Source organism: Oncorhynchus kisutch, linkage group LG27, assembly GCF_002021735.2.
Source record: "Oncorhynchus kisutch isolate 150728-3 linkage group LG27, Okis_V2, whole genome shotgun sequence".
In the NCBI taxonomy this organism is placed as follows: Eukaryota; Metazoa; Chordata; class Actinopteri; order Salmoniformes; family Salmonidae; genus Oncorhynchus; species Oncorhynchus kisutch.
The window spans coordinates 13,836,687-13,848,205 of NC_034200.2; the positions used below are offsets into that span (position 1 = coordinate 13,836,687).

The window sequence follows — 11,519 nt, forward strand, 5'->3', positions numbered from 1 at the left end:
GAAGTCACTGGTCGTGTCCGAATACCCATACTTGCTGTCCTCATTTTTTGCTGTGTGTACATTGAAAATTCAGAACCGCTGGACATCAGTGTAATAACCTAAAGCACTGAACATTGGGAACAAGATCAAAATGACTGTTGTTTCTTGATCTATAAATTAAATAATGACATTTGTAGCCTAGCCTACAGTACTAAAACAATCCATGTGTTCAACTCAAAAAGCCTGTTTAACATGACATCAAAAACGCAGCCACATCCCGAGTCCCTGGCGCCGACACATTCAGAAGTCATACGATGGTTTAGTAAAAGCTTTTACGAAGGTCTACAGGACAAGAAACACTTTTCAGTGAGAAAACAGAAATCTAATTTTACATTAAAATACATTTAAAATACTTCTGTTTTCAAAAATGTGGCCTACGACGCAATACCGGTGCTAATTTTAAGAAGAACAAAAACTACTTAGCCTACATTTGAACAACACTGCAGAAACTTCGGGCATCTTCCCAATTAAGGAGCCTTAGTTTTGTTGTTTAGCTACTTTAGCTACTCCAATGCATTGTGGAAAAGTGTGCCAAAATTAGTATGACATCTGGGCATTTAATTTTGAAATGTTGCATATTATTAAACATAATGTTTTCGCATACTCAAATGGCCTACTATTTAAAACGCAGGTATGGGTATTCGGACAAGACCAGTGACTTCTCCCAGCAGTAGCATAATATGGGCGGCACCAGAAATCAAAGGCACACCCCTCCAAATGGAGCTTGACACAGGATCTGCAGTGTCTATAACTGTCTACAATGAGCATTTCAAGGTTATCAAGCTGAAGAAAACAAATGTGTTGCTGAAGACATAGTCAAGAGAGAGATTGATCCCAATGGTGGTTTTGCAGATCAGAGTGAGCTATGAAGAGCAAAAAGAGCAGCAGTATGTAGTGCCTGGAACTATTCCCCCATTATTTGTCAGGGAATGGCTGTAAAATATAAAATATAACTGGTGTGACTTGAAAATGCATAATTAACATTTCCTATCTTAGAGAAAAAGGCACAGACCAAACACTGAAACACTTGCTGAAGAATTATGACAGTTTTCAATAATCAGATGGGAACGGCCAAAGGATTCACAACCAAGCTCGTACTATTCCATAATCCTTTCTTTCTTTGCTGAATTCCTGTTGATTTTAGGAGGAGGGGTGGGGGGGTTAGTTGCCGAGAGGCTGTTGTGTTTTGTCAGTGACTCAAGTTACACATCTCTCAGAATGTCGGTGTGGTTTTCTTTTGAACGTTGTGTGGGAATGAGGTTGAAAGAGAATACAAAGGGAGAGTAAAACAACAACAGATGTGGAGAACTGTAGCCTACACAACAAGGTTTGAATTGTAGGACAGTTGTAGGTCGAGAAACATGGTTCTGACTAGGTAGTATACAACTAAGACCAGAAGTGACTTTTCTGTAGCAGGTTAGGAGAACTTACGCAGCAGGTTAGAAGAATTAACGTAGCAGGTTAGGAGATCTTACGCAGCAGGTTAGAATAATTAATGTAGCAGGTTAGAATAATTCATGTAGCTGGTTAGGAGAATTAGGTTAAGGTTAGGAAAAGAGTTAGAGCTAAAATTCTCTACTAACCTGCTACGAAAAGTCACTTCTAGTCACACCGAAGAAACATAGAAACAACAAAAGTCTATATGAATGATGGATGGTTTAAAGGAGCATGGCCATTATAGTTGTATGCCTCTATCCATAAAATCAGCATATTTCATCAAAGGCTTTAAATAGTTGCAAATAGATTGCATGACCATTGTGGGGTTATTGTTTTGTTTTTGCACGCATGTCTTGTTAGGGATTCAGGAGGACTTGGGTATATCTTGGGTATGTACATGTATGTGCATGTCTCCTTCAAGCTTACCTCTATTCACAATGATCTTGTTTTGGGGCTGGCTCCACCGCTCTTTATGGTATGAAACAGCATAAAGGCCCAAAATGCAACACTATTACAAATCTGAGAGAGGTTCTCTCTACACATGTGATCTATTAAGTTTTCCTATCACAAAATCTCTCTGTAGTCTCCTGACTGAAACCAGCTGAAACCTGCATGGTCCTGGCCCTGAGCCATCTAATATATATACTTGAGGCAGAGCTATGTATAAAAAATGCTTTTCCTTAATATTAATATACTAGACACGTTTCATTTCATTGCGTGAACATTGCTGTTTCATTGCTGTGTCCTAGTGCTTAGAATACTAATGGCACTCTCACTGTGAAAAGAGGGGGAGGAGCATGAGTCATGGGTATCGAAAACACAAAATGCACTTAAGCTGGGGCACAGATGTGCTCTGAAAGAACGAAGAGGAAAGGACAATGGGCTTTCTGCTGCCGTTCCTTCTGGCTCTGCTAGCCTCTGTCTTAGGGGGACTCTACCTCCTGGGGGCCTTCAGGTGGTGTCGACCAGGGGAACCCCCCCTGGACCGGGGCCCCATTCCCTGGCTGGGCCACGTCCTTGAGTTCCGCAGGGACACAGCAAAGTTCCTGGAGAGGATGAAGAGGAAGCATGGGGATATTTTCACCGTACAGCTGGGAGGATTCTACTTCACATTCCTTATGGACCCTCGGTCCTTCGGGACGATTGTGAAGGAGGCCCGCACCAAACTGGACTTCAGAAAGTTTGCACAAAACCTGGTTCAGAAAGTGTTTGGTTACCACTCCGACCACAGGTTTCCTCAGATGTCCAGCAACAAGCACTTGATGGGGGACGGTTTAGTGGTCATGACACAGGCTATGATGAGCAACCTACAGAATCTGATGCTGCACAGTGTAGGGACGGGGGATAATAACCATATGCCCTGGAAAGAGGACGGTCTGTTCAACTACAGCTACAACATTGTCTTCAGGGCAGGTTACCTGGCTCTGTTCGGGAATGAGACAACAAAATCCACAGAGAGCATGGAGAAAGCCAGAGAGGTCGACAGAGTGGAGTCCCAGGAGCTCTTCCTTGAGTTCCGTAAGTATGACCAGCTCTTCCCCAATCTGGCCTATGGGGTCCTGCCTCCAGGGGAGAAGAGAGAGGCTGAGAGGCTGAAGAGGCTGTTCTGGAACATGCTGTCAGTGCAGAAGGTGAAGACCAAGGAGAACATCAGTGTCTGGGTGCGCGATCAGCAGCAGGAGAGGGAGGAGCACGGCATGGAAGACTTCATGCAGGACAGGTATATGTTTCTTCTCCTTTGGGCCTCACAGGGCAACACAGGCCCTGCTGCCTTCTGGCTCCTTCTCTACCTCATGAAGCACCCAGATGCAATGGGGGCTGTGAAGAAGGAGGTGGAGGAGGTGCTGAAGGAGACAGGCCAGGAGGTGAAGCATGAAGGCCCCTTTATCGATCTAACCCGGGACATGCTGCAAAAGACGCCCATCCTGGACAGCGCCGTGGAGGAGACACTCCGCCTCACCACAGCCCCCGTCCTCACCAGGGCCGTGCTCCAGGACATGTCCCTCAAGATGGCCGACGGAAGTGAGTACCGCATCAGAGAAGGAGACAGAGTAGCCCTGTTTCCTTACACTGCCGTCCAGATAGACCCAGAGGTCCACCCGGACCCACTCACCTACAAGTATGATCGCTTCCTGACAGCAGAGGGGGGTAAAAAGACGGACTTTTACAAAGGTGGGAAAAAAATTAAATACTACAACATGCCGTGGGGTGCTGGGATCACTATGTGCCCAGGACGCTTCTTCGCCACCAATGAGCTGAAGCAGTTTGTCTTCCTCATGCTCACATACTTTGACTTTGAGCTCAAGAACCCAGATGAAATAATACCTGATATTGACACCAAGCGCTGGGGCTTTGGGTCCATGCAGCCAACCAGAGACATCCAGTTTAGATACAGACTCAGGTTTTAAAAATGAGTGACTGACAAACCAGCCCTTGTCAACACTGAGTGTAAACTTCCATCTCATGAGCTGTTAATCTGATTTGGTTTACTATAAACTATCTTGTGCCTAAACATAAATGTGTCTGGAGTACCTAGTACCACAACAAGTGATACAGTATTAAAATAACTGCTTATAATTGTTTTGTTTATTCAGAGAGGACAAATCATCTACTTTTACTGTCTTTGAAAATATCTGGAATGTTTATGCTTAGAGTCAGCTGGAAATATTACATTTTAAAATTGAAATCAGGTACTATATAATATTTTTGAGTGATGAGTCATGAGGAAATGGTTTGCAGATAGTATTAGAAACATGTAGAAGACATGTAGAAGACGTATTCTACAAGAAACAATATTACTCCCTAAAAACGCAATCCTTGGTAGCTTTTCTGAATTCACAGATAAATTGATCCATATGAAACATTTCAGGCATTGAAACCGTAAATGACTTGATAATTGTAAAAAATTATCATAAAATTTTACAACAACAAAAAAAGAAACGCACAGATGTTCAAAACCAATTCCATGTAGGAGATTAATTTACATATAGTTAAAGCTACTGTGTGTACTGTATTCTTGCTTTTATTATCTTTTTAGTCTGGTTCACTCATATTCTGACCCTCAAGGACTGTCTATGATTGTGCCAAAAATGTGTACTATAATAATCATTGCTGTTTTTGTAACATTGTAATGTCAAGCATTTAATCTTTGTGTTTTTCCTCCTGTCAAATGTAATAAAATATCCTTATAAAGCCTTGGATGTGGTATAAGTGTTATACCCCTTTCATACACAGACAAAAATCCCACTTTTTTTTTACCATCCCAACTTTTTTTCAAATCTGCATTTTTGTATATCTGAAAGGGGTAGGGGGTAAGAAAACATGGTATATTAAATCCCACCTCGAGTCCTAGACATGAAGCCTGCATTTTTAGACCCTGTAACCAAAATACAGGTATCGGGTCTTATTCCAACCTCATAGTGTGGAAATATATATAAAACACAGGGAAATCATGTTTTTAACTGCACTGGGCCTTTAATATATTTTTTTTGCTTGCCTTTGGGCACCCTCATGCATCTGGTTTTCAGGGGAAATGGAAAGAGAGCCTGTGATGCGACATCCGCTTTTGAACATTAACAAGGTGACACTCCATCTTAACTCCTCCACATTTACTGGATAGGTTCAACAGTGCAGAAGAGAACTTCACCATACTCACTTTTTATTTTTTATGTTTGTTAGGCATTGGTAAACATCTCTGGACTTTGTGGTTAAATCTGTGCTAGAAATTCACTTCTTGATTAAGGAGCCTTACAGATGTTTGGGGTACAGAGATGTGGTCGTCATTCAAAAATCACATACTATACCACATCTTCTGTCTGAAATAGGTATTATTGTCAAAATGTCGTAGGCCATCTTGTGGACACAAAGGGGAAATGTTGAAATCAGTCTGAGGTTACTAAAGGTGCTTTCAAATGCACACTACATGGACTGCTCAGGGGGGGGGGGGATTAGCTAGAATTGTTGAGAGAAAAAAATAACATACTATACTTTTACATTCATCACACCCAAAATAGAGATTGGGATGTACTGTGAAGCTACTTTGCTACTGTTTCTACTTTGGGAGTATAGTCCATCAACGATTTCTCTCCATTGCACTCTTTTCTGGGCTGTTTTCTCCAGATTATGAAACATACAGATGGTAAATGACAAAATACGTTGCACTTCCTATAATATGCAATTCATTATTAGAATTTTTCTGACCTTTATACGTATTAACCTTTGTTTAAATTGGAAAGAACAAAGACTGTTCTGTACCGTTTGTGGGTGGTTTCTGGTTAGTGTGCAATCGAGTTAGTCATTAACTGCTAGCAGGTGTGTCATAGTTTCATCACGCCATAAAAAAAAAACGAATTCTAGCCGGGGCTCAGATTGTCTGTGTGAGAACGAAGAAGAAAGGACCATGGGCTTTCTGCTGCCGATCCTTCTGGCTCTGCTAGCCTCTGTCCTGGGGGGCTTCTACCTCCTGGGGGCTTTCAGGCAGCGTCGACCCGGGGAACCCCCCCTGGACCGGGGCCCCATCCCCTGGCTGGGCCATGTCCTTGAGTTCCGCAGGGACACAGCAAAGTTCCTGGAGAGGATGAAGGGGAAGCATGGGGATATTTTCACCGTGCAGCTGGGAGGATTCTACTTCACATTCCTTATGGACCCTCGGTCCTTCGGGACGATTGTGAAGGAGGCCCGCACCAAACTGGACTTCAGCAAGTTTGCACAACATCTGGTGCAGAAAGTGTTTGGTTACCACTCCGACCACAGGTTTCCTCAGATGTCCAGCAACAAGCACCTGATGGGGGACGGTTTAGTTGTCATGACACAGGCTATGATGAGCAACTTACAGAATCTGATGCTGCACAGTGTAGGGACGGGGGATAATAACCATATGCCCTGGAATGAGGACGGTCTGTTCAACTACAGCTACAACATTGTCTTCAGGGCAGGTTACCTGGCTCTGTTCGGTAATGAGACACCAAAATCCACAGAGAGCATGGAGAAAGCCAGAGAGGTCGACAGAGTGGAGTCCCAGGAGCTCTTCCTTGAGTTCCGTAAGTATGACCAGCTCTTCCCCAATCTGGCCTATGGGGTCCTGCCTCCAGGGGAGAAGAGAGAGGCTGAGAGGCTGAAGAGGCTATTCTGGAACATGCTGTCAGTGCAGAAGGTGAAGACCAAGGAGAACATCAGTGTCTGGGTGCGCGATCAGCAGCAGGAGAGGGAGGAGCACGGCATGGAAGACTTCATGCAGGACAGGTACATGTTTCTTCTCCTTTGGGCCTCACAGGGCAACACAGGCCCTGCTGCCTTCTGGCTGCTCTTCTACCTCATGAAGCACCCAGACGCCATGAGGGCCGTGCAGGGGGAAGTGGAGGAGGTGCTTAAGGAGACGGGCCAGGAGGTGAAGCACGAAGGCCCTTTCATCAACCTGACCCAGGACATGCTGCAAAAGACGCCCATCCTGGACAGCGCCGTGGAGGAGACCCTCCGCCTCACCTCCGCCCCAGTCCTCACCAGGGCCGTGCTCCAGGACATGTCCCTCAAGATGGCAGATGGAAGCGAGTACCGCATCAGAGAAGGAGACAGAGTAGCCCTGTTTCCTTACACTGCCGTCCAGATGGACCCGGAGGTCCACCCGGACCCACTCACCTATAAGTATGATCGCTTCCTGACAGCAGAGGGGGGTAAAAAGACGGACTTTTACAAAGGTGGGAAAAAAATTAAATACTACAACATGCCGTGGGGTGCTGGGATCACTATGTGCCCAGGACGCTTCTTCGCCACCAATGAGCTGAAGCAGTTTGTCTTCCTCATGCTCACATACTTTGACTTTGAGCTCAAGAACCCAGATGAAAAGATACCTGATATTGACACCAAGCGCTGGGGCTTTGGGTCCATGCATCCAACCAGAGACATCCAGTTTAGATACAGACTCAGGTTTTAAAAATGGTTGACTGACACAAACCAGCCTTTGACAATGTTTTGACAACTGTTAATCTGATGATGATTATTATAAACGATGTGCCTAAACATTAATTTATCTAGAGTACATAGTACAGTAAAATGTGTTACAGTATTACAATAACTGGATATAATTGCTGTGTTCATTTAGATGAAAAATAATTTACCTGTTCTCTCTTTGAAAATGACTGGAAGGAATATTTTTGTTTATGCTTAGAGTCAACTGGAAAGTAGATATTGCATAATTGAAAGCTGACATGGATAGAAAATATTCTGTCCTGTAAAGCCGGTGAGTAATAGAAAGGGTTACAAAGAGTATTATAAATGCACATATGTTATCTGTCAGTGAACTACAACAAAATATATAAAGGTAACTTTATCCCATTACTCAACAATATGAAAGCAGACCTTATTAAATGGAACAGTCTTATCATACATCTAACAAGTACACTCTTAGAAAAAAAGGTTTCCAAAGGGTTCTTTGGCAGTCCCCATAGGAAAACTCTTTTTGGTTCCAGGTAGAACCCTTTGGGGTCAATTTAGAACCATCTGTGGAAAGGGTTCTACATTGAACCCAAAAGGGTTTTTCCTGGAACCAAACAGGGTTCTTCAAAGGTTTCTCCTATGGGGACAGCCGAAGTACCCTTTTAGGTTCTAGATAGACCTCTTCAGAATGGCATGGGTCCCAAAGTTTTAGTATGTATTCTAGGTAATACCAATTACCCAGAAAGTATACTCGGTCACAACAGACTTTATATGGGCAAATAAGTCTCATAGAATATAAACAAAAGTCTTCCTTGAGGGTGGTTTTAACCTTCCAGACTTGGAATTGTATCAGTTCGCTGAGGCTTTTACTTGCCTTATATAGTTAAATGCGCTTAAGAGGAAGATGCACCTGTTCATCCCCAGAATCTTTTCATGTATCTATTTTCAAAGGACAAAGCTAAGAACATTAACCTCTTCATAGTTAAGAAAAATAAACAACATGGGAGAAAATGTAGCATATTCTACAAGAAACAATATCACTCCCTAAAAAAACAATCCTTGGATAGCTTTTCAGAATTCACCAATAAATTGGTCCACATGGAAAAACTAAAAGGCATAGAAACCGTAAATGACTTGGTTATAGGAAATATATGTATTTCCATGACAGCATTAGAAAGCCATTTTGGTACATGAACATTTAAAAGTTTTCTTTCACGAAATTAAAATTTGGGATCTTTTTTCTTTTTTTTTTTTACATCAGAGCAATCTTGAGGGAATCCTATTTGAGTCAGACAAGGATATTCATATGATAGGTAAGCTATATAAAACCTTGCAGAGAGCCTATCCAACTGACAATCTCTTAGAAAAAAAATATAAACTATTGGAACCAAGACTTAAAAGGAACTGATGCTGGCACAAGATGGAGGGAATGTTGGAACATAGCTAACGAAATTACAGTAAATGAAAATGTACACTTAATCCAGTGTTAACTAATGTATAGAATTAATTATACAAGAGACAAATTTGACAAATTCAACAGCATAATGGTAGAGTCATGTCGACGACAAGAAGCAAAATAGTGCAGTCGGAGGCCATGTTGCCGGAGAGTGATGCTGAGGGTGTGAACATGTCTGGGCAGGTGTGATGTAGTTGATGTTTGTATTGTTTCAAAACATTTGATAAAATCTTACCCCCCCCCCCCCCCCCCAAAAAAAAAGAAAGGCACAGGTGTTCAAAACCAACGCCATGTAGGAGATGAGATTACATTTATTAAAAGCTACTGCTGTGTGCTGTATTGTTGCTTTTATTATATTTTTAGTCTGGCTCACTTGGGAAGTTATTCATTACACTTTCCATAGTGTATAAATACACCCAGTCTCTACAAAGATACAGGCGTCCTTCCTAACCCAGTTGCCGGAGAGGAAGGAAACCGCTCAAGGATTTCACCATGAGGCCAATGGTGACTTTAAAACAGTTAGACTTTAATGGCTGTGATAGGGGAAAACTGAACATGGATCAACAACATTGTAGTTACTCCACCATACTAAACTAATTGACATTGTGAAAAGAAGGAAGCCTGTACAGAATACAAATATTCCAAAACATGCATCCTGTTTTCAACAAGGCTCTAAAGTAATACTACAAAAAATGTGGCAAAGCCATTCACTTTTTGTCCTGAATACAAAGTGTTATGTTTGGGGCATATCCAATTCAACACATCCCTGAGTACCACTCACCACATTTTCAAGCATAGTGGTGGCTGCATCATGTTATGTTATGGCTATGCTTGTAATGCTTGTAATCGTTAAGGACTGGGGAGTTATACAGGATAATAAATAAACAGAATGGAGCTAAGCACAGGCAATTTTCCCCGAGGAAAATATGGTTAATTTTGATTTCCACCAGACACTGGGAGATTAATTCACCTTTCAGCAGGACAATAACCTAAACCACAAGGCCAAATCTACACTTGAGTTGCTTACCAAGAAGAAAGTGAATGTTCCTGAGTGGATGAGTTACAGTTTTGACGTAAATCTAATTGAAAATACATGGCAGGACCTGAAAATGGTTGTCTAGCAATGATCAATAACCAATTGGACAGAGCTTGAAGAATTTTGAAAAGAATAATGGGAAAATGTTGCTCAATCCAGGTGTAGAAAGCTCTTGGAGACTTACCAAGAAAGACTCACAGCTCTAATCGCTGCCAAAGGTGCTTATACATAGTATTGACTCAGGGGTGTGAATACTTATATAAATGAGATATTTCAGTATTTCATTATCAAATAATTAGCAAAAAACATTTTTTTGGCTTTTTTCTAAAAATCATAGTTTCACTTTGTGATAATTTGGCATAGTGTGTAGATGGGGGGAGAAAAATACATACTTAATATATTTAATTCAGGCTGTTACACAACAAAATGTGGAATAAGTCATGGGTTATGAATACTTTCTGAAGGCAGGTCACAGTGTGGACACAAAAGGCAGATGTCTAAATCAGTCTGATGTTACTAAAGTTTTCCCAAATCCACACTCTACATGGACTACTCAGAAAAAGTAGCTAGAATTATATCATGTGGGGGCAATCAGTTTAATCCACCCTGAACCACATAAAAAGCTACTAGGCCTATTCAGTGAGACTTGTACCCATTTGTGCCCTTAAAGAGACTGCCTTTAAAAATAAACGAATCATTTTGAACAATGTCTATGTGGCATCCATATTAGTCAGAAGCAGTTATTCTAGTGTCAAAATTGACTACATAGTGTAAATAGGATACTTTGGGTCATAAAGTCAGTCTCTTCTAAAAATGGAATTTGGAACATCCTGTGCGTCACAACGGGTAATTGACCGTTGGGTTTTGATTTGTCCACTAACATGCGGTGAACAGCTGCGGTGATTGCTCTCTATCCAATAGCATATACAGTGAGACAGCTACGACTTTGTTTACCAAAGATAACACGATGTGCATATTTTTTTTTTACTTGAGAAATACTGCACCAAACACCTCAGTTAGATGTAAAATTGCTCAACTAAAACATCCTCGGCAAAAATGTAAAAATAAATTGTCACGCCGACTCATGCTCCCTCCCGCAGGCGCTCGAAGTCGCGGTTCTACTAACCATCAGCCCTGGCAACAATTATTATGCACACATGCTCCCAATCATTAAGCACACCTGGTCATCATTTACACTGTGATTACTCCCGCTTTATTTATCCCTCAGTTGACATCAGTCATTAGGTAATATTGTTCTCTCTCTCTTTCTGTACGCTGCTCATTTTTGCTCATCAACATCGTGTCTTTATTAAACTCACCTACTGCATCCTGACTCCCAGTGTATATTTTACATAAATACAGATTTATTGAGTTATCTTAGATTCATTCGGGGTATTTTGAGGAAGTGAAATAGGCTTCCACGCACGTCTACAGTTTCTCATGGGGGACAAACATTAACCAAACATGGAATCGGTCAGGGAACACACCACGAATACTGAAATCTTGTAATCATTAAGTACTGGTGAGTTATACAGGATAATAAATAAACAGAATGGAGCTTAACACGGGCAAAGTCCCCGAGAAAATATGGTTCATTCTGCTTTCCACCAGACACTGGGA

The 11,519-nt window shown here is 41.8% G+C and overlaps 2 protein-coding genes across 2 annotated transcripts; both read left to right on the forward strand.

The window, feature by feature from the left end:
* Positions 1-2,273: 2,273 nt before the first annotated feature.
* On the forward strand, positions 2,274-4,673 carry LOC109872381 (5-beta-cholestane-3-alpha,7-alpha-diol 12-alpha-hydroxylase-like). Its single transcript, XM_020463588.2, has one exon. The coding sequence runs from the start codon at positions 2,355-2,357 to the stop codon at positions 3,882-3,884; it is 1,530 nt and encodes a 509-aa protein (XP_020319177.1). The 5' UTR covers positions 2,274-2,354; the 3' UTR covers positions 3,885-4,673.
* Positions 4,674-5,831: 1,158 nt separating this feature from the next.
* LOC109872203 (5-beta-cholestane-3-alpha,7-alpha-diol 12-alpha-hydroxylase) lies at positions 5,832-11,226 on the forward strand. The gene has a single exon (XM_020463350.2). It carries the CDS (start codon positions 5,876-5,878, stop codon positions 7,403-7,405), a length of 1,530 nt encoding a protein of 509 aa, XP_020318939.1. The 5' UTR covers positions 5,832-5,875; the 3' UTR covers positions 7,406-11,226.
* The last annotated feature ends 293 nt before the right edge of the window (positions 11,227-11,519 follow it).